The following is a 23791-nucleotide window of genomic DNA, read 5'->3' as shown; positions in this document are numbered from 1 at the left end:
AGGAATCTCTAAGAGTGATATGAATTGGTCTCAAGCCCAAAGAGACTTCTAGAAAGTGTTCATAATAAATTTTAAAAGACTTTAAATTTTAAGAGAGGTAGAAAAAATGAGAAAGGAAATGAGAGGTATGCATGAGAGTCAGCTTTGAAAAAGAAGAAAAATTTCTCTGAAAAAAATAATTCCTTAAAAAGCAGAATTAATCAAATGGAAAAAGACATACAAAAGCTAACTGAAGAAAATCACAAATTAAAAACTTTAAAAGGGCAAATGGAAGCTAATAACTATGTGAGACAGCAAGAATCAAACAAACTAAAAAAAAATTAAAAATGGAAGAAAATCTGAAATATCCCATTAACAATAACAGCCAATCTGGAAAATAGATCCAGAAGAGACAATTTTAAAATTATTGGACTATCTGAAGGCCATGACCAAAAAAGAGCCTTGATAGCATTCTTCAAGAGATCATTAAGGAAAAGTGGCCCAATATTTTAAAAACAGAGGCAGAAATATTCATTGAAAGAATCGATTGATCATCTTTGGAAAGCGATCCCACAAAGAAAACCCCAGGGAACATTGTTTCAAAACTCTTGAACCTCAAGGAAAAATTACTGCAAGCTGCCATACAAAAACAATAAAAGCATCAAGGAGCAACAGTCTGGATTACGCAGGTTCTGGCAGCTTCTGCAAAAAAGAATCAGAGGGCCTGGGCCTAGAATACCATATTCCAGAAGACAAGGAGATATGTAGAGTTAAAATAACAACCTAGCTGGACTTAGCATAATCTTTCAGGGAAGGTGATGGATTTTCAAGGAATTAGGAGATTTTCAATCATATCTATAGAAAAAAAAAAAAGACAGAACTAAACAAAAAAATTAATATGAAAACACAAGACTCAAGAGAAGCATAGAAAGGCAAACTAGGGAAATTATATATTATTTAAAGTTTAAATTGTTTATATTCCTAGATGGGAAAACAATATCTGTGACTTTTCAAAACTGTTTCTCTCAAAAGGCACACAGAAAAAGGCAACACATGAATTGAGGGTGTAGTTCTGAATGGATTCTGATGTAATAACATTAAAGAAAAAGACATTAAGGGGTGGAAAAGATCCATATTTGAAAAAGAAGAAAAAGGGAAGTATAATGGGACAATTAGTTCACATGAAGTTGCCCAAAAGACCTATTACAATTGAGAAAAAAAGGAGGGGAATGAGCATTGTCTAAAGCTTGATCTCATCTCTTTGGGTTTTGAGAGGAAATAATTTAATCATTTAGACATTTACCAAAACCTATAAAGAAGTATGAGGAGAAAGAGGAAGGGAAGGGAGGGACAGGATAAAAAGCAGGGCAGAAACACTAGGAGAAAGGTATGAGAATGGGGGAAGGGTACTAGAAAATAAGGTAGTGGATAGGGTGGGTAAAAAAATGACTAAGTACAAGTTGGAAAAAAGAACAAAACTATATGCAAGAGAAAAAAATAGGATTAAGGGAAGAACAGAGTTAGTAATCATAAATGTTGATGTGAATGGGATGAACTCTCCCATAAAATGAAAATGAATAGCAGAGTGAATTAAAAAAAAATCCTACAATTTGTTGTTTACAAGAAACACATTTGACACAGAAAGATATATATAGAGTAAAGGTCAAAGGCTGGAAAAATTTATTATACTTCAGCCAAAGTAAATAAAAGCAAGGGTAGCAATTCTGATCTCAGAAAAAGCAAAAGTAAAAATAGATCTTATTAAAAGAAATGAGGAAGGAAAGTACATCTTGATAAAGAGTACCATAAACAATGAAGTAGTAATGCTAGTAAGTATGGATGCACCCAGTGGTAGAGCAGCCAAATTCCTGGAGAAGATTTTAAGTCAGGTACAGGAAGATATAAAGAGCAAGACCATTCTAGTGAGGAATCTAAACCTTCCCCTCTAAGAATCAGAAAATTCTAACCACAAAATAAAAAAAGAAACTGGATAGATCAATAGAATCCTAGAAAATCTAGATATGATAGACCTCTGGAGAAAATTGAATAGGGAAAGAAATAAGCAAACCTTTTTTCAGCAGTATATAGCACCTAGACAAAAATTTAACATGTAGTAGGGTATAAAAACCTCATAATCAAATGCAGAAAAGCAGAAATAGCAAATGAACTATTGCACAGTGCAATAAAAATTATAGTCAATATAGGGCCTGGAAAAGACAAGCTATAAACCAATTAGAAAACAAAGTAATAATTCCAAGCTTTTTTGCTCAACTGTATAACAGGAAACTTGACAATCTAATTCAAATGGATGAATATTCACAAAAATATAAATTTCCCAGGTTAATAGAAGAGGAAATAAATTAGTTAAAGAGTTCCATTAAAAGAAAAAAGAAAGAAAGAAAGAAACTGAACTCATTAATGAATTCCCTAAGAAAAAAAATCTCCAGGGCCAGATGGATTCACAAGTGAATTCTATTAAATATTTAAAAAACAATCAATTATAATACTATGTAAACTATTTGAAAAAATAGGCAAAGAAGGAACACTGCCAAATGCCTTATATGACACAAGTATTGTACAGATACCTGAAACAGGAAAAGTCAAGAAAGAGAAAGAATACTACAGATGAATCTTTCTACTACATATTGATGCAAAAATATTTCATAAAATATTAGTAAAGGAATTACAATAACTTATCAGCAAGATAATTACATTATGATGAAGTAGAATTTATATCAGGAAAGCAGGGATGGTTCAATACCAGGAAAACTATTACCATAATCAACCATATCAGTAACAAAACTAACAGAAATCATATGATAATCTTAATAGATGCAGACAATTTTTTTTGAGAAAATACACCAATTACTATTGAAAACACTAGAGAATAGAATGATAAAGGGAGCTTTCTTTAAAATAATAAGCAGTATCTCTTTAAAACCAACAGCAAGCATTATTAGTAATGGAGAGAAACTGGACACATTCCCAATAAGATCAGAGATGAAACAAAGATGCCTATTATCACTTTAACATATTTAACATGTATTGGTCAACCTGCCATCTGGGAAAGGGGAGAAGGAGGGGAAACATTAGAACAAAAGGTTTGGCAATTGTCAATGTTGTAAAATTACCCATGCATATATCTGGTAAATAAAAACTATTAAAATATTTTTAAAAGATGCCTATTATCACCACTATTATTCAATACTGTACTAGAAATGTTGGTTTTAGCAATAAGAAAAAGAAATTAAGGGAATTAGAATAGGCATTGAGGAAATAAAACTATCATTCTTTGGAAATGACATGATTATATACTTAGGGAATCCTAGAAGATCTCCAAAAACCTATTGGAAATAATTCACAGCTTTAGCAAATTTGCAGGATACAAAATAAAACCACATATATCATTAGCATTTCCATTTATTACTGACAAAGCCCATCAGCAAGAGATAGAAAGTGAAATTACATTTAAAATTACTGAAGACAAAATAAAATATTTTGGAATCTACCTTGCAAGACATACCTAAGAATTATATAAACACAATTGCAAAACACTTCTCACACAAATTAAATCAGATCTAAACAACTGGAAAAACATCAATTGCTAATGAGTAGGCCAATCTAATATATAAACATGACAATTCTGCCTAAATTGATCTATTTTTTCAGTGCCATACTAATTATTTTATCGAACTAGAAAAAATAATAAGAAAATTAATCTGGAACAACAAAAAGGGTAAGGATATCAAGGGAATTAATAAAAATACAGAGAATTGTGGCTTAGTAGTACTAAAATTATAGAATAATAGAGTAGTCATCAAAACTCCTTGATATTGGTTAAGAAATAGAATAATGGATCAGTGAAATAAATTAGATATACATGACAAAATAAGGCCTATATCAATCTAATATTTGATAAATCACAAAACTGCAGCTGGGAAAACTGGAAAATAATGTCAGAAAGTCAGCATAGGCCTATATCTCATGCCCATAACAAAACAAGGACAAAATGGATACATAATTTGGGCATTAAGGATGATACCATAAACAAATCAAGAGAGGAAGAGATAAGTTACCTATCAGATGTTTGGAGAAGGGAGGAATTTTTGATGAAAGAACTAGAGAACTTTATGAAAGTCAAAATGGGACAACTCTGATTACATTAAATTAAAAAGGTTTTGCATAAATAAAACCAAAGCTGGGAAAAAAAATCTTTACAGCTAGTGTTTCTGATGAAGGTCTCATTTCTAAAATATATAAAGAGCTGTGTCAAATTTATATAAATATAAGTCAATCCCCAATTGAAAAATGGTCAAAGGATACAAAAAGACAATTTTCAGATTACAAAATTAAAGCTATCTATAGTTATATGAAGAAATACTACTCTAAATCACTATAGATTAAAGAACAGCAAATTAAAACAGTTCTGAAGTATTACCTCACACACCTCAAATCAGTTAAGGTGACAGGAAAAGATAATGACTAATGTTGGAAGGAATGTGGGAAAAGTGGAATACTAATGCGTTGTTGTTGCAATTGTGAAATAACTCAACCATTCTGGAGAATAATGTGGAACTATGTCCAAAGGACTATAAAACTTTGCATACTCTTTGACCATGACTGGGTCTGTATCCCAAGGAAATCTTTTTTTTTTTTAATTAAAACTTTTTATTTACAAAACATATGCATGGGTAATTTTTCAACAGTGACCCTTGCAAAACCCTCAGTTCCAAATTTTCCCCTCCTTTCCCCCCTCCCTCTCCTAGATGGCAGGTAGTCTAATACATGAAATATATTAAAATATATGTTAAATCCAATATATGTAGAGATATTTATAGTTACCTTGCTGCACAAGAAAAATCAGATCAAGAAAGAAGAAAAAAAAACTGCAAAAGAAAACAAAATACAAGCAAGCAACAACACACACACACACAGAGAATGCTATGCTGTGGTCCATACTCAGTTCCCACTGTCCTCTCTCTAGATATAGATGGCTTTCTTCATCATTGAGCAAGTGGAACTGGTTCGAATCAAATCATTGTTGAAGAGAGCCATGTCCATTAGAATTGATTGTCATATAGTTTTGTTGTTGCCATGTATAATGATCTCCTGGTTCTGCTCAGTTCACTTAGCATCAGTTTGTGCAACTCTCTTGAAGCCTCTCTGAAATCATCCTGCTGGTTGTTTCTTACAGAACAGTAATATTCCATGACATTCATATACCATAATTTATTTATCCATTCTCCAATTGATGGGCATCCAAGGAAATCTTAAAGGAGAGAAAAGGACCTACTTGTGCAAAAATGTTAGTAGCAGCTCTTCTTGTGGTAGGAAAGAATTGGAAAATCAGTCAATATCCATTAATAGGGGAATGGGTGAACAAGTTGTGGTATATGAAGATAATGGAATATTATTGTTCTATAAAAATGATGAACGAGCTGATTTTAAAAAGGCCTAGAAAGATTTATGTAAACTGATGGTGAGTGAAACAGGCAGAACTAGGAATACATTAAACACACAACAGCAAGAATGTGCAATGATGAACTATGAAAGATTTGGTTCTTCTCAGTGGTTCAGTGATCTGGAACAATCCCAATAGACTTAGGACAGAAAATGCCATCTGTATCCAGGAAAAAAAAAAGGACTAAGGAGACTGAATGTAAATCAAAACCTGCTATATTCACCTCTTCTTTCTGTTTTTTTGTTTGTTTGTTTGTTTGTTTTGTTTTGTTTTGTTTTGTTTTTTTTAATCTCTCCCATGGCTTTGCCCTTTAGCTCTGATTTTCCTTTTCCAACATGATCCACAAATACTGTGTATTAAAAATGAATTAATTTACTAGGAAAACTATTTAGCTATTTTTACCAAGGTAATTAATAATCATGGGAATTCCAAAGACTGATGACAAAAAATGATGTTTGCTTCCAGAGAGACAATTGAAGTACTTTGAGTGCAAATTGAATTTTTTTTCTCTTTAAAAAGCAAATTTTTAAAAATGGAGCATCAAAATGGTTACATTCCTATAACAAGTTTTAAAAAGTTCTTTTGTAATAGCAAAAATATTAGGTAAAGAAAAACTTAGATAAGTCATTTGTACAATGCATGTCAGAGAAATTATCAAAGATAGGGTTTAAACCTTTTACTCTTGCGACATCAAACCCAGAGCTTTTCCCTCTATGAGCCATGAATTTTTTATCCAGATTGTTTAAAATTATTTTTTAAAAAGGATGGAAAAATCTATTAATCTCTGAGACCTAGTTGCTAAATTTTACAAGACCATAATAAAGGCTGTGCTACCAGTTTTCCACTTGTCCTAATTAAGTCAAGAAAATAAACAATCTCTAGAATAGTAAATACAATTCCAAGCCAAAAAAGTGATGGCATTCATCACAGAAATGATTTCTAGAAAAAAATTTCATGCCAATCTGTATTTTATTTAATTTCTAGCTCTGGCTCAGATGATTCATAGCTCCTATCTTTTAATTGAATGTGTTAATTCATGACATGTAGTAGATCTGAAGTAATCAACAAAAGAGATTTAAATTAGAGAAAGTAAGGGAGTGAAGAAGAAACATAAAATAAATATCAAATATATATTGCTTTTAAATTTTTGTTTTAGATTATCTAAATAAATTTATTGGGGGGGAAAAAGATTTAGCTATTCCTACAAAGGCAATAATCCAAGGGAATTCCAAAGACTAATGATGAAAAATGCTGTTCAATTCCAGAGAGAGAGAACTGATGAACTCTGAGTACAAATTGAAGTATAATTTTTTCTCTTTAAAACAAATTTGTAAATTATACAGATGTTCATTTGTATAAAAATGCAGATGAAATTTTCCCTTCCTCTTCCATACACATATTACATACACAATTCATATTACATATACACATGAATGCACATAATATATGTATATATGTGTGAATATATGTGCATGTATGTATATGTATATATTTTTGTGTTCTGCATGTCCATACTTTACAATCTGAATACTAGACACAAGAATTGTCCAATACCAGGAGAATATTTAATCCATAACTTAAAGCAGTGAAATATATCCTAAAACCTATTGTATTGAGCTTAAAAGTAACACATTCCAATACATTATATTAATAAAAATACAAGAAAGCAGAATGACAAGCATCATTGATGCTCTAACCCTGTTTCAAAGGATGGAGGAATAAAAAAAATAAACTTCTCAGATGATCTTCTCAAAGTTTTAAGAAATCAAGACAAATTATTCAACATTACTTGATAATTCTGTGAGAATGGCCTTGATCCTTTCAGTTAGATAGGCATTAATTTCTTCCAAAGGAAGTTCCTATTAACAGAGTTTAAAAATGACTGGTTTTGCCAATTAGTTGTACTTCATCTCTACTACATGTGGATTTGACAGAAATGATTTAAATGTGAATGGAGATTAAAATCAGTGAGAAAGAGGAAGATTCTGGGAAGATGGTGCAATAGGAATGATGTCTCCAACAACAAATTTGCACCTCAGGTCAAACATACAATGGTGAAATATCAAGACTTGGGCAGAACAATGGTCCTCGTGGGACAACACAAAAAGATCCCAAAAAAGACTCCCAACTGGGGATTAACCAGTGAGAAGTGCAAAAACCTCCAGGCTAGTTTTCCAGAAATACCAAGATGATCCTTGAGGCTATTTGAGTTTGGCTTGAGTCTCAGAAAGAACCACAGGAACTTTTACTTCTTGGATAGCACGAAAAATTGGGAGTCTGAGTCCAGGTAAGAATGAGTGAACCTCAGCTGATTAGAAACACCATCCAGCTATGCTACAGAGAGGCAGCCCTGGGCAAGAAGGAACCAGCACACCCAGTGAGTGCAGAGGCAATGGGGCAGGAACACTGCTGGCTGCCAATACTTGCAGAAGGGTAGAGCTTTGATCTGGGGTTCCTGGTCAGAAGGGAAAGCTGAAGTGAACCTAGAAGCATCATCCCAGACTCCATAAATAGAGGTTGTAAAGGGCTGAAAATCTTGAGTCAATGGCACCGGAGTCAGACAATCAGGCACTTGAGGCTAATTACTGATTGGACAATACTCTATAAGAATATGCTTGGAAAATGGCCCTTCCCATTATCCTGTGCTGGCCCAATTGTTTGGTGTATATGGAGAATTGTGGGAGGGACTAGGAAGTGCAGTGAGACCAGCCAGGGTCACTTGGCAAGAGAGACAATGAGGTGAGGTCACAGAGGAGAGAACCAGATAAAAAGAAAACCCAGTCACAGAAACTTATTATGGGAAAAGGAAAGACTGAGATTTATCTTCAAAGAAGGAAACTGAAATAAAAACAAAAAAACAATTTCTACCCCCCCAATAAAATTAAATAGTTCCCTGCCCAGAGAGAATTTATAGAATAACTCAAGTAAGATCTTAAATTAGAGACATTAAGGAAAAACTAAAAAATAAAAATAAAAACTATTTAAGAAAAACAAGATTATGAAAAAAAAGTTAAGCAACTAGATGCAGTGGTCCTCAAACTTTTTAAAATAGGGGGCCAGTTCATTGTCCCTCAGACTATGGAAGGGCTGGACTATAGTAAAAACAAAAACTCACACTGTCTCCGCCCCTCAGCCCATTTGCCATAACCCAGTGGGCAGCATAAATGACCTCAGCCTGCTGCATCTGGCCTATGGGCCATAGTTTGAGAACCCCTGACCTAGAGTCTTAAAGATGAAAATAATTTTTTGCAAATTAGAATTGGGCAAGGGGAAGCCAGTGAAGTTATAACAGACTGATAAATAAGAAAACAAAATATAAAGAATGAAAAAAATAGATCATAATGTGAAACATCTTACAAGAAAAATGACAGATCTGGAAAGATCAAGATCAAGAAGAAAAAATATAGGAATAACTGTACTACCTGAAAGCTATAACTAAAATAGAAATCTTGACACAATAATGCAAGAAATAGTCTAAGAAAATTGTCCTGAAGTAATAGAATATGAGGGGAAAGTAGAAAGAGGAAAAATTCTACCAATCACCATCTCAGAGATCCTTTGTGGAAAATATATAAAAATATTATTGCCAAATTTCAAAAACCCTAGATCAAGGAAAGCATTTTGTAAGAAACAACAACAAAAAAACTATTTAAAATGCTGGAGCTACAATTAAAAGTGTACAGAACTTATAAGCAGCCACAATAAAAGACCACAAGTCTTGGGAATTTATATAGTAGCATTCAAAAGAACTAGGCCTGTTGTCAAAACTATTATATCCAACAAAATTATTCATAATATTGTTTGGGAAAAATGGATATTCAATGAACTTACGTATTTTGAAATTTCAATAAAACCCACACTTAATAGAAAACAACATATAAGAGGCAATATCATTGATTAATTTCAAGGAACTTAACATGGACAAATTGTTTACATTTTTTATATGGAAATGTGTACCATATGTTTAAGATTGATATCAGTGATTGGGTTTCTCAAAAGAAAGATTTGGGCAGAGTATGAGTATGATCTAAAAAGCAAAGCTGTTTAGGAAAAGGCAAAATAGTAATTATGTAATACAAATGAGGTGCAGAGGAAGAATAGACACAGAGACATTAGAGGGGGAGGAGAGCTGAAACAAAGACTGGTCCAAAGACCTCCAGAAAGCTAACCAGAACATTACAGCTAGCAATTATCAATCTCAGACAAAGTCAAATTTAAAGATTCAATCAAGAGAGATATCTATATTGTATTATTATTGTTTTAGATGCATGTTTACATATGTATAAATGCATATGCATGTATTTGAGTATATGTGGGTATGTATACCGATTTATATGTATATACAGACATATATATATATATATATACACCTGTATATATATGTGTAGGGGTCTGTGAGTTGGTGTGAGTGTGTGTGTGTGTGTGTGTGTGTGTGTGTGTATGTGTGTGTGGTGTGTGTGTGGTATAAATATCTCTGTGCTTAACTATAGCCTGCCTAGGCGAGGTGGCAGGAAGGCTGAAAGGGGTAAAAAGAATAAAGTAAAAATTCTCAGCAGAAAACAAAAGAATAACCCATAAGGAAGTAAAGAAAAATGGACATTCATGAATATACTTTTTTCTAATATTATATATGCTTTCTTGAAATGGAAATTTATTGTTATTACTTTGAATCATCCTTGATATTCTGCTGGATACATGACCTGTTTTGTTTCCTTTTTTATTCATCTTTTATTAAAAATTCTGTTTTTTCTTATTTTTTATTTAGTTCAGAAAATAGAATTTTGAAAGGTAAAGATAATTCAAGAAGAGGATATTCCATATAAAGGAAGAAGTCTAAAGAAAGACATGGAGGAAGGGAAGCACATTCATGTTTGCAGAATGGCAATTAACTCATAAGATTTCCCTAGGAATTTGAGGATATAAGACTGGAAAAGTAAAACAAAGATGGAGAACAATACCAACATTCGTCGTAAAGAGTACTTAATATCGAATCAATGTACTTCAGTTTGAGAAATTTCCTATCTATATGACCTTATTTGGACAAGTTATTTAAAATCTTAGGTCTTGGTTTCTATATTTATAAAATAAGTATTTTAGACCAAATGGTTTTCTTATACTCCTTCTAAATCTAGAGAATGATCTTATTATTTCTATATAAAAATGTTCTTTTTAAATAAATGTCATTAACTGTTAATAACTTTTTTTGTTTTGCTAACTGTATTATTATATTTTTAGATTTTAGTAAATTAAAAAAAATTATACATGATTGAATCCAACTTGTAAACTAATTTCATTTTTAGGTAAGTCAATTTCTTTATAACACAATATATACAATCATATACATTAAAGGGTATCAGCGCATACTAGCAGGATTCTAATATAGTTCAACTTATTATTAAGCAAATATAACAATGAATATATGCAAGTGACTAATGGTTCCCTTCAGAATTATTATTTTGGTAGGCAATGTAGTACTTTTATATATGCCTTTAATATACTAAAATTACATTTGGGAATTTTAGTTCCTGCCTCTTCATCAGTAATGCTCTCAGAGCTTAGGAGTTAGTTGGGTTAGGGCATTCTCCTGGTACCAGTTTATACCTTAATGGGCAATATAATCTAAGTTAGTTTGTTGAATTTTGAGCTTGTGTGATGCTTAATTTTATATATATAATTAAAATATTGTTATTTTAGTACCATATAAGATTTTTTTCCCAATAAGTTAATATTTTTACTGATTTTTAAAAAAAATTTTTCAATAAAGAGCAACTTTGTACAGATTTTGGAGGGGGGCAGTAAGCTGTGCTTTATTTTTCCTAGAAAAGGAAAATCATGAAAGCAAAAACATGAAAATCACATATAGTATTTTTAAAGAGTAATGATTTTTCCTGTTTCTAGTCTATTATGATAAAAATAGAAAATAAATTATTATGACCAATTAATTTATATGTAACATGATAGGATTGATTTCTAATTATTATGGAATCTCCCTAAGAAATAGTATAATGATTAGAGTGCTGAACTTGGAGTCAGGAATACTTCAGTTCAAATCCAGTTTCAGACATTAAGAACTATGAAATTCCAGGCAAGTCATTTAACCTGTCTGCCTCAGTTTCCTAATTTGTAAAATGGGAATATCAATGGTATGTATTTTATAAGGTTATTGTGAAGATAATACAAGATATTTGTAAACTGTTTTGCAAATTTAAAAATACTATATAAATGAATAGCTGTTGTTGTTGTTGTAGTTATTCTCAGAGAACTCTGGTGAGGAAACTCCTTCTATCAACACAGATCTCCAAATGTTCTGTAGCACTTTGGAAAATGCCTCCTATGTTTATGGGGCAAGTGCCTTCTCCGGGGAAAATGCCTGGTATGTATCTGAGGCAGGAATTGAGTCCCAGGTGTTTTTACTCAAAGGATAATTGCCTGTCTGTCTCTCTTTTAAATAAAGACAGCTTAAAAAAAATTCTGGGCAACATAGTTTTTTTTTTGTTGTTGTTGTTTTTGTTTTTGTTTTTTTTACCAGGATCTGGAAGAAAAGTGAAAATATTGTTTGTTTGTTTGTTTTTTTCTTTTGCATTGAGAAATAATAATAATAATAAACCATAACCTTGCCTTTACTTTCACTTTGAATTCATAAATGAATTTTCTAATACAGTTCTTGTAATAAATATAAGCCTATGTGGTTATCAAATCCCTAAGAAGATTATCTAAATCAACTCTGTGTAATTACCATTCACCATCTGTTCCACCAATGCCTGAGCTGATCTGCTGGCATCTTGTAGTTTTCTGTACTTCTCCGGCTTTTCTCGCTCTATGGCCTGCAGCATGAAAGCAAAGGTGAGTACTTCAATTCAGGGATTCCAAATCTATACATTTATAGTAACTTCTAAAGACACTTTCTTTTCTCAAGCTATTTTATGATCCTTTTATCACATTATGTTCAGTGACTTCTCTATTTTTTCCCTGGCATTAATACAGTGATTGAAATGATGTAAGACAAGGGTTATAACGTCTCTCTATGATGTTCTGTCACAAGCATTTGTACATTCATGACCACTTCATATCTGAAATTCTGAAATCAGATGATAAGTTCTGATACTTTGCACTCGTATATAAGCATAAAAGAATATAATATAAATTATAGCAAGTCACTTAAAATTGAACTGTCAGAAACTTTAGACTATATTTTATTTTTACATTATACATTACATATCTATAATATATGCTGTATGATATAAATTTTCAACAAAAAGTTGAATTGATTAAGATTTTATGAATGTAGATAAAATTTTACATAAATATGTAAATTATATACAATTTACATTGCAGTACTATTACATCTTTTTTCCTTATCTAACCAGATTAATATTCCTGTAATGTGAGAGTAAAAGTGTTCCTTAAAATAGCAAAAGCCATTGTTAAATAGTATATTTAGCTCACAAATAACTCTAGAGGGGAAAAGAGAAAAGAATATTTTAGGTGGCAAATACAGAAACTTCTTATAATAAATTATAATTTCAAAGAATTAGTATTATGTGTTATCTGTCCTCAAACTCTGAAAAAGCCCCCTATTATTCAATTAACAGGATGTTCTCTATTCTTCTATTCCTCGTGGATAATGCCACTGTAGAATTGGATCTTAGAGATAATCTAATCAAACTCACAAAATTATAAAAGTTATAATAGGAAATAACATGTCATTTTATAGATGAGAAAAAAAAACCCTCAGAAAAGTAAAGATAGCTTGTTTAAAGTCACACAACTAGTCAGTGACCAAATCACAATGAGGACCCAAGTTTTCTACATGGCATACCAAATTATCATTATAATAAAGATACTCAAGTACTTTAGAGCAGAAGAATTTCAACCATAAAGGTCTTTCTCTAAAGGTCTTGAAGTACTTTGTCAATTTGGTCATGACATAGGTGGGAGATTATAAAATTATATATGCAATCTTGTACCATATATGTTCCTAACATTGTAATTTAAACATATTAACATATAAACTTCGCATGTGCTTTAGATAGTGATGAGAGTCTATTATTTTTCGAACACATTAGACAAAAACATCCATCGTGTTTTCCTTGTAGTTTTAGTTTTTACCCATGCCTTATTGTTTTCTGAATTTGGCATAATTCAATAACATTTATTTATTCATTTAAAAAATAAGCCCATGAAGTAGGATTTCTGGATTCAAAGTCCAGACAACTAATTATTGCAAAATGAAAAAATGAACTTTCCTCATTGAAAATGACATGGGCTATTAATGAATGACAACAGTTCAGGACCATGCCTAAGTGAAGGGGCAGGTCAATTTTCTGAGAGCCTCCATAGCTGTGGATCTTAACATTTGAAGGAGTTGCAAAGCAGCCTTTACTGACACAAATGTTGCTTGTGGTTTGGGAATGAAATAAATTGGAGGCTGAGGGAAGAGGAGAGAGGTCAAATAATGCAACTGCCTCTCAGTAAAGAGGTCAGAAAACAGCAACTGCCTCTCAGTCTCCTTGTATTATCATCATCATCCTCTCACATGAAGAGTTCCATTCTATAGGACTGAGTTAGATCTCCAGCAGCCACAGGTGGCTCCTGTATCACAAAAGACAACATTTACATTCATTCTTACTTAGTAAAAAGGGATGCTGAATATGAGTTATTAATAGGATGCTATGTTTCTTTTGGTCTTATTTTCCATGGACATTGAAACAGGATTATGGCCTGAAATTCAAAGCAAGCCTTCTTATTAATTTAAACCACAGACTATTATTTCTCAAAGCTGCTTCCACTTGAACGAAAGTAAAGAAAAGGGTTTGGGAAAAGGAAGAAAGAACACTTAAAAGACCTTTACAAAAACAAATCAAAACAATAAGCCACTTGACTTTATGTTTGTTTGTTTGTTTTTTTTTAACAAAATGTGAGTCAAAACTTCATTTGTTTTAAAATTATTTTCATTCTAAAATAATATCATCAACTCTATAGATCAAATTTTATTCTGTAGGCATATCTCATAGTTTCTAAAGTATTGAGAAATGCTCAAGTGAGAAAAAAGTTAACCTGTCATAGGAAAATGTAAAATTTTTCCAATAGGAACATATTCTCATTCTCAAAATGTTAGTTTACAAAATTCTAAAAGTAAAAAAAACAAATAAATATTTGTTTTTTATGATTAAATTATAGAATTTTAAAAATATGTTTAAATGGCAAAAGACAACCAAATCATAGAAACAAAAAAGCATATTATTTTTATTCAGGGTAAACAAAAAAGGGGAGTTCTGTGTTTTTGCATCAATAATACCCATTATTATCTCTTAGGTCTCATAACATCACTCATTAGCATTTCTTAATATACATTTGTTTAATGCATTTATATCTAAATAACTAAAAGATAAAAAAAATCAGCAAATTCTATTTAACCAGGCCAGATATCTAACATATACATGGTTTATTTTTTTTTAATATGTGCAACTAATTAATTATATTTTGTTAACTTGCAAGTATGTTCTGGATATTCCTTAGGGTATGACTGTACAAGTGATATAAACACATCAAGAGATGCTGTCCTTATTTTAAGTCATCTTTATGGCTTATGTAATGTTACATACAAGTTACCACTTATTTTTTTTTATTTGCAAGCAATTTTATAATAACTAATAGTATATAAAAAGAATCTGAATAGCAAGCCCTCAAAAAAACAGAAAATATGTTTCCTAGAAAATTTCTCTAGTGTTTTGTACTTTTCTGATGAGTTCAGCTTTTAATTAAAGGCTTTGATCATAAAGAGTAAAATTATCATTATGAAAGGAAAAGACTAATCAAATTTTAAGGTGTTATTCACAAAAACATATAAAGCTGAGCTGCTATTGATAGACTTATTATAGTGTCATCCTTAGACCAAAAAATTTAAAAAAATGAGTGGGGGAAGGGGTAAATGACATATTTTATCAAAAATTTGAAAAAAAAAATCATTCTGCTAAGCATATAAAAAACTCCCATGATGCTGAAATGCCACATATGTGGATTGACAAATGAAGAACTAGGAAAATGAATATAGTATCTATTACCATTTTCATGTATCTCTCTCTATATGCATACACATGTCTTTATTTCACAGATATATTCACTCCTATACATAGCCTGATAAAAATTTAAGTAACTGATTTTATTTTCATTTCAGGTTCATAATAGTGACTCATGAGGAAATGGAAAGTCATTTACAATCTACTGCATATTGTTCAGCACATACAATTTGTAAGCTGAAACATCATTGACTAAATGTAAATTACTTTTAAATAGGTTAAGAAAAACTTTTGACACTATATTCCTCAGGGAGAAAGTCAGTAATTTTATCTTATTAAAACTGACTTCAGAGGTAAGATTACAAAGACAAGCTGGAATCCCCTACATAATTTAAATCAATAGGAACTTTTTTTCAAATGTGTACTTGTTTCCTATTCAAGATGATTTATAATTTCATTTGTGGAATATGGAAATGATGATTCTTTAAATATTCTAAAATTAGTCTTCTCAAGTGATATATTCTTTTGATATTTTATATTTTAAAATAATTTAAAACAATTATTTTACCTTTTTTCTCATTAAAATATTTCAAACTGATGAAAGCATAAATAATATGAGATTATATTTAAATAGGAACATAAATATGTATGGTTATTAATACTACTTGAGAAATGCTATTATGTCAGTAATAATCATTCTATATGAATCTAGTAAAGATTTTGTTGTATATTTTTCATTCATACATGCCAAATGATAATGTAACCAATGAAATTCTCTATCAGATCATCTGACAATTTATAGAGGGTTTGATAGGAATGATAAATTCTCTGACTAGAAATAATTTTTTTCTCCAAAAAAGTCATGTCTTATAACTAAGATGACATTTTTCTGGAGAGGAGCTGAACATGTGAAATCTCTCAAAATCATACAAACAATAAGAAAATATTCTGAAAAGATTAGGTCCGAATACTTTTAAATACTTAATAGTATCACTGGCTATTTATATATGAAGGAAATCGTTCAGAATTTATCAATATGTGCCTTCCCAAACCAGAGAATTTGCTTTGCCTTTTCAGAAAAATATTTCTATTCTCTTTCTGTGTGTATTTTGAAAATGGGTTGATGACCAATTCTTAATTTATGTCCATAAAAAAGGAATTATTAGCAAATTTGTTACTCCAGGAACTTATTGTGAAGAATCTAACAATAAATACATATTAGTCTAGTGAAGAAAAGTTTTCTTTTCATAAAATATTATTGGTAAAAATACTGGGTGAAGATTAGACAAATACAAGAATCCAAATCATGTCTATAAAATTCAAACATTTTATACTTCACTAACAAGTCTTAATGATTAAAAATTAGTTTAAATATTGTATTATTATAGTTGACAAAATCAAAATAACGTTATCTTGAAGTTTTCCCAATTGTTTCATAATTAGGAAAGTTATACAAAATTTGGTCCTTGGCTATGACATAAATACATATATTAGCAGATCAGTTTCCTTTCCTTAGCCAATTCTTTTTTTTTTTAAAGTGGAAATAGATCTGATACATTTTTGTCAGCACTTAATGTAAATGTATTTCTTAATTTTGCACCTAATTAGCAACAACTTAAGAAATAAATGTCAACTTTTAGTTTACTTGGTATTTATAATACACATTCAAGTAGAGATATACTAATATATTTTCATTCTTGTCAATACTAACATAATTATATAGAATATTTTAAATATTTCTAATTTAATAAGATTTAGGGAAAAGAACAAAAGTTAATGCAAAAGCCTACATTGACTTTTTCTTTGAGGTCTGAAAGGTTGCCTTCTTTTCTATATATTGCAAATTCAGGGCTTTGCAATACAGCTTCTGATCGAGTCATCCAGCTGTGAAGTTCAGTTGTATCAGCATCAAACCTGAGAGGTGAAAAACAAAAACAAAAAAATATATAATTTCTTGATTAGTGGTCTGCTCTTACCTAAACTGCACATGCCTTTATCTTTATATTGATGACTCATAGAATACCTATCTAGCTGAAATCTCTTTCTGGAGCTCCATTTCTGTGTTACCAACTCCCTAAGTGAATAAATTGTGGTCTATGAATGTTATGGAATATTATTGTTCTGTAAGAAATGATCAGCAGGATGATTTCAGAAAGGCCTGCAGAGACTTACATGAACTGATGCTGAGTGAAATGAGCAGGACCAGGAGATCATTATATATTTCAACAACAGTATTGTATGACGATCAAATCTGATTGACATTGCCCTCTTCAACAATGAGATGAACCAAATCAGTTCCAAAAGAGCAGTAATGAACTGAACCAGCTATATTCAGCAAAAGAATTCTGGGAAGTGAGTATGAACCACTACATAAAATTCCCAATGCCTCTATTTTTGTCTGCCTGCATTTTTTATTTCTTTCATAGGTTAACTGTATACTATTTCAAAGTCCAACTCTTCTTGTGCAGCAAAATAACTGTATGGACATGTATACATATATTGTATTTAACATATACTTTAACATATTTAACATGTATTGGTCTACCTGCCATCTGGGGGAGGAAGTGGGGGAAAGGAGGGGAAAAACTGGAACAAATGGTTTTGCAATCGTCAATGCTGAAAAATTACCCATGCATATATCTTGTAAATAAAAAGGTATAATTTAAAAAAAAAAGATGCAGCCATTCTACTTTGTCTCCCCCCATCCCCTTGGCCCCTACAAAAAACAAACAAACAAACAAACAAATAAATAAATAAAACATCTGAAAGGAAGGAATCCCAGAGTCAGAAAGTGAACAATAGGGAAAAATAAAGGGGGGGGGGGCAAACATTGAAATTACCAAACATCTTGGAAAAAATACAACTCAAAAAAATACAAATCAACTATAAGCAGGAAACACATTAATAGCAGAAAGAAATTTGGATTCTAGGTAAATAAATTAACATTATCTATGAAAATAAATGAATGCTAGAAACAGATATAAGACTTTTAAAAAGTGATTTTTATAATTTGAAAAAAAGCAGACATTAGCTTTTACACTAACAAACATTGAAACCATCAAATGTGAACCCTATATACTCTGAAAATCTCATAAATCACACACTTTCTTTTAAAACATTCAACTCCATCTAAGGAATAAATAGAACTTCAATCACAGAAGTGACATTTGAACTTTGTGGACATGTGGTGACTTTCTCTAGGTTATACAAAGAATACTTTTCCAACGAATTAAGGTTAAATCAGTTTTCTAGAGGCTCTGCCAAGTACAATTGCTATCTCTACACTTCAAGCCTTTACTGAAGTTGCTGCTATGGTAACAGTTTCCACACTTTAGTAGATGGAGATTTTAAGTAAAACCTGATGACCAATTGGCAGAAGGTACTAACTGTGATTAACTCTGAAAGCAGCAAGTTGGGTTTCACCAGTAATTCTTTTTTCACCTACTTTTTTCTTCCTTTTTTCCTCCATCTTCCCCATTATTTTCTTCTTTCAATAAATATGGAGTGTATTTTAGCACAGAGCTATATTTTAGCACAGAGCTATCATATCCCCTTTTATCTAAAGGTTCTCTGGAGAGTTATGTTATAAAAAAAGTTGTTATAACTTTTAAGTTTTACAGATTCAATAAGATGGATCAGACTATTTTTGGCCAGTTTCATCAAACAATAAGTTTTCCAGGGAAAATAATGTCTCTTCCCATGAATGAAATAGAATAGAAAGATGATTTTTTTTCTGAAATAGAATAGAAACTTAATTTAGACAAAGCACCATTGTCTTTTCACTGACTGTTCTTATGTTTAAAGTTGTGCTCATTAACTTCATTTAGCCTTGTAACTTCATGACTCCCTTGGGCTATAACCAGTCCAATACTTGAATTTGTGTGAGTATGCTACTGATGATGTTCCTAAGATATTTCTTTTCTGTCTTTTAAAATCTTTGTTCTCCATATATCTTCAATGAGGGCTCATTGCTTCAAAAGTAAGCTTGAAAAATAAATCCCTTCATAACATTTTTCTACTCCCAATGTATTCTACTTCACAGGAACACAGTCATGGAATAGAAAAGGATCTTAGGAGTTATGTTGTCAGTCTTTCCCTTTTATTTTATAGGTGAAGAAACTCAGGCCTGGAGAGTCTAAGTGACTTGCTGAAAGTAACTTACTTGACAGTAAGTAAAACTGGGATTTAATCCTAGTCCTTCAAACCCCAAATCAAGTGTTCTTTCTATTGTATTATGAAGCCAGATATGATAGCAATCTCTTAATATTATCTTTTTCCTTTAGGGCTAATCTGTCTGGTAAAGAACTTTATAACCTTTGCCTATCATCCTTACCACTGAATAAATGAATAGAAAGCATTTATTTAAGACCTACCATGTGCAAAACACTATGCTAAATGCTCTGGACACATAGAGAAAAGTAAGGCAGAATACACTTCCAAGGTGTTCTCATTGGGGAAAAAAATAGCAGGAAATTTTATTTTCAAGTTGGATCGAAGGGCTTGTGGATCCTTAAGGCACAGTAAAGCAGGTGACAATGCACTTTTAATTTTTATTTACACTAATAAAAATATATGGATTTCTAATGTAGAATCACTAAACATTATAAGAACTTTGGTAGTGAACATGAGACCTCTTGCCCTCCTCTACCCAGGTCTTTTGTATCTATGACTCCATGGGGAGGCAGAAGATATCTGCAGATCTGGTTTCCAGATTGCATTTCCATAGTATTGATTCCCTGAATGATGGTTTGGGGGGATTAATGGAAAAGGGCCTGCAATTAAGGCAATATGGTGTGAAGGATATATGGCTAAAACAGTTGGTTTGGAATATTTGGCTATCTCTATTGAAAACTAAAAGGATATGGTGGTCAAGGTAGTGGTGATGGTGGTTTGCATCATTTTTTAATTTCTTCTAATAGTCCCCAGTATATAGAGAATATGAGCTCAAGATTATATAAGCAATCTAGAAAATTTGGCACTCTGTTCTCTTACCTCTTCTTTGCACACATTGTTTCTTATAATGTGCTTCTCACATTCAGTATTATATAACTATAAGATAGATACACATATACACATATGTGTATACATGCAAAAATAATTAGTTTTTGAAAAATAATTTATACAAGTTCAATTAGGTGGCATATTTTGTTGGCATGATATTATATTGTACAATTGCTTTGGTTTTTATTTTTCATTTTGACTTTATAAAATTGACTTGATTTATAAAAGCTGTAGTAACATTTAATTTTGTTGAGTTATAACTCTAGTATAGAGAATTGATGGAATATAGACACCATGAATTCTTGGTCTGAGTTATAGTATTTGCTAGTGGGTTGCATTATATGATGATGATGACTTATGATTATTATTATCATAATTATGATTATCATAATTATGATTATTATAAGTTAATATAAAGTTATGATTAGCCTTCTAGAAAGTTACTCTTGTTAGCAAGAAAAATATTTGCAGAAGTGAAAAGGAGGCAAGAATCTTCAAAACAAAATTAAAAACAAAAATACATTTTAGAACAGACGATAGTTCAAATTCATACAGATCTCTGAATAGAAAATGAAACCCCAGGCTTGTAAAGAGGTCATAATGCTGCATTAGCATATACTAGATTGTCTGATAGAAAATCAGATTATTATTTTGGTTCATCCTCACCATTCAAGAACACTAACCACAATTAAAATAATTGACTTGAAATTATTTTCTGTCAGTCATGGTCAAACAGCTGGATGAAATTCAAATGAAAGTTGTCTGTGAGATTAAGGTATATCAGTATTTTGGCAACCTGCTGGGAAAATGAAATTAATAATTCTTGAGTCTTGATAATTTATTCTCTATATAATTATTTGTACTAGATTACCAGCCAAATGAGGATTAAGTAAATTTAGATTATCTTCTAAACCTAAAAGCAAACTTTCATTCTTCTATTTATGGGACCAACAGCACAAAGTATATAATGCTTAAATGATGTGTTAGAGTTCTCTGGTCATTAAGACAAATAATAACATTTTAACAATTTCCCATTATAGAAGTAGCAAATATATCACTCTATTATATAGCAAATTTAGTATTTCGATAAGCATTATAATTTAATCATGTCAATATTTAAAGTAATCATAGTAATGATATATAATGTGATCAAAATACAAATAACTGTACAAAAGTAATCACAAAAATCTATAAAAATTAAGGACATATTATCAAGAATCTATTGTAATAGAAATCTGCAAAATCACTTTAGAGTTAACATTTAAAATTGTGAGTATTTCTTCTGTGACCACAAAAATATAATAGATAATTCTTATTACATTGTATTCACAATATAGAGATCGAACAAGCTTCATTTTATTGTGACTTAAATTATAACTACAGTAAAGCCTCATTAGTTCATACTTCATTAATTTGGAATTTGTTATAACTTTGGACTACATAGTTTATATATTCATTGTACACATAGGGATTTCTTAAGAAAATTAAAAAATGTAAACAAAATAAGCATGCAAATGTGGACTTACTTAAAGGAATAATCTTTTCCTCATCACAATCACAGAGTTCTTTTTTTTTCTTCTTTCTTCTTTTAAAAATTTTTTTTATTAATTCTATACTTATGACATTTTTTTGACAGTGCATATGCATAGGTAATTTTTTTACAACATTATCCCTTGCACAGCCTTCTGTTCCAAATTTTTCCCTCCTTCCCTCCATCCCTTCCCCTAGATGGTAGGCATTCCCATACATATTGAATATCTTATAGTATATCTTAAATACAATATATGTGTGCAGAACCGAATTTTTTTTTTGTTGTTGTTGTAAAGGAAGAATTGGATTCAAAAGGTAAAAACAACCTGGGAAGAAAAACACTTTACACTCATTTCCAAGTGTTCCTTCTGTAGGTGTAGCTGATTCTGTCCATCACTGATCAATTGGAACTGGATTAAATCTTCTCTTTGTTGAAGATATCCACTTCCATCAGAATACATCCTCATACAGTATCATTGTTGTCTTGTATAACGATCTCCTGGTTCTGCTCATTTCACTCAGTATCAGTTCATGTATGTCTCTCCAAGCCTCTCTGTATTCATCCTGCTGATCATTTCTTACAGAACAATAATATTCCATAACATTCATATACCATAATTACCCAACCAGTCTCCAATTGATGGGCATCCATTCATTTTCCAGTTTCTAGCCACTATAAAAAGGGCTGCCACAAACATTTTGGCACATACAGGACCCTTTCCCTTCTTTAGTATTTCTTTGGGATATAAGCCCAGTAGTAACTAGCACTGCTGCATCAAAGGGTATGCACAGCTTGATAACTTTTTGGGCATAATTCCAGATTGCTCTCCAGAATGGTTGGATTCTTTCACAACTCCACCAACAATGCATCAGTATCCCAGTGTTCCCACAGCCCCTCCAACATTCTTCGTTATTTGTTCCTATCATCTTAGCCAATCTGACAGGTGTGTAGTGGTATCTCAGAGTTGTCTTAATTTGCATTTCTCTGATCAACAGTGATTTGGAACACTCTTTCATATGAGTGGAAATAGTTTCAATTTCATTATCTGAAAATTGTCTGTTCATATCCTTTGACTATTTATCAATTGGAGAATGGCTTGATTTCTTATTAATTAGAGTCAATTCTTTGTATATTTTGGAGATGAGGCCTTTATCAGAATCTTTAACTGTAAAAAAGTGTTCCCAATTTGTTACTTCCCTTCGAATCTTGTTTGCATTAGTTTTGTTTGTACAAAAGCTTTTTAATTTGAAGTAACCAAAATTTTCTATTTTGTGATCAATAATGATCTCTAGTTCTCCTTTGGTCACAAATTCCTTCTTCTTCCACAAGTCTGAGAGGTAAACTTATCCTATGTTCCTCTAATTTATTTATGATCTCGTTCTTTATGCCTAAATCATGGACCCATTTGATCACTACACCTAACACCACATACTAAGATAAGATCAAAATGGGTCCATGATTTAGGCATAAAGAACGAGATCATAAATAAATTAGAAGAACATAGGATAGTTTACCTCTCAGATTATCTAATCAACCATCATCTTTTATGGTCTACCACACATTTGAATTTGTCGTTCAGTCAGGTTGGATTCTTCCTAACTCCAGAGACCATCTTGTCCATGAGGGTTTTTTTGGCAAAGATACTGGAGCAATCTGACATATCCTTCTCCAGAAGAATTAGGCAAACAATGTTTAAGTGACTGTCTTCTAAGCATTAACTTTTAATATTTACCTAGCTCTTCAAGCAAACAGGTGGATGGATAGAGCCAGGCCTGGAGTCAGGAAGACCTGAGTTCAAAT

At 31.4% G+C, this 23791-nt stretch overlaps 1 protein-coding gene across 1 annotated transcript in view; it reads right to left on the bottom strand.

Annotated features, from left to right (window-relative positions):
• Positions 1-23791, bottom strand: part of DMD (dystrophin) — a 2117885-nt gene that overhangs the window by 1418229 nt on the left and 675865 nt on the right. Inside the window, 2 exon segments of the mRNA XM_074300855.1 lie at positions 12177-12264; positions 17250-17373. Of these exon segments, the coding sequence (XP_074156956.1) occupies positions 12177-12264; positions 17250-17373 (212 nt within the window).

The sequence above is a fragment of the Sminthopsis crassicaudata genome, chromosome 3 (genome assembly GCF_048593235.1).
Source record: "Sminthopsis crassicaudata isolate SCR6 chromosome 3, ASM4859323v1, whole genome shotgun sequence".
NCBI classification, from domain to species: Eukaryota; Metazoa; Chordata; class Mammalia; order Dasyuromorphia; family Dasyuridae; genus Sminthopsis; species Sminthopsis crassicaudata.
The sequence above is the reverse complement of the archived record's forward strand: the minus strand, read 5'-3'. Positions and strand labels throughout refer to the sequence as shown.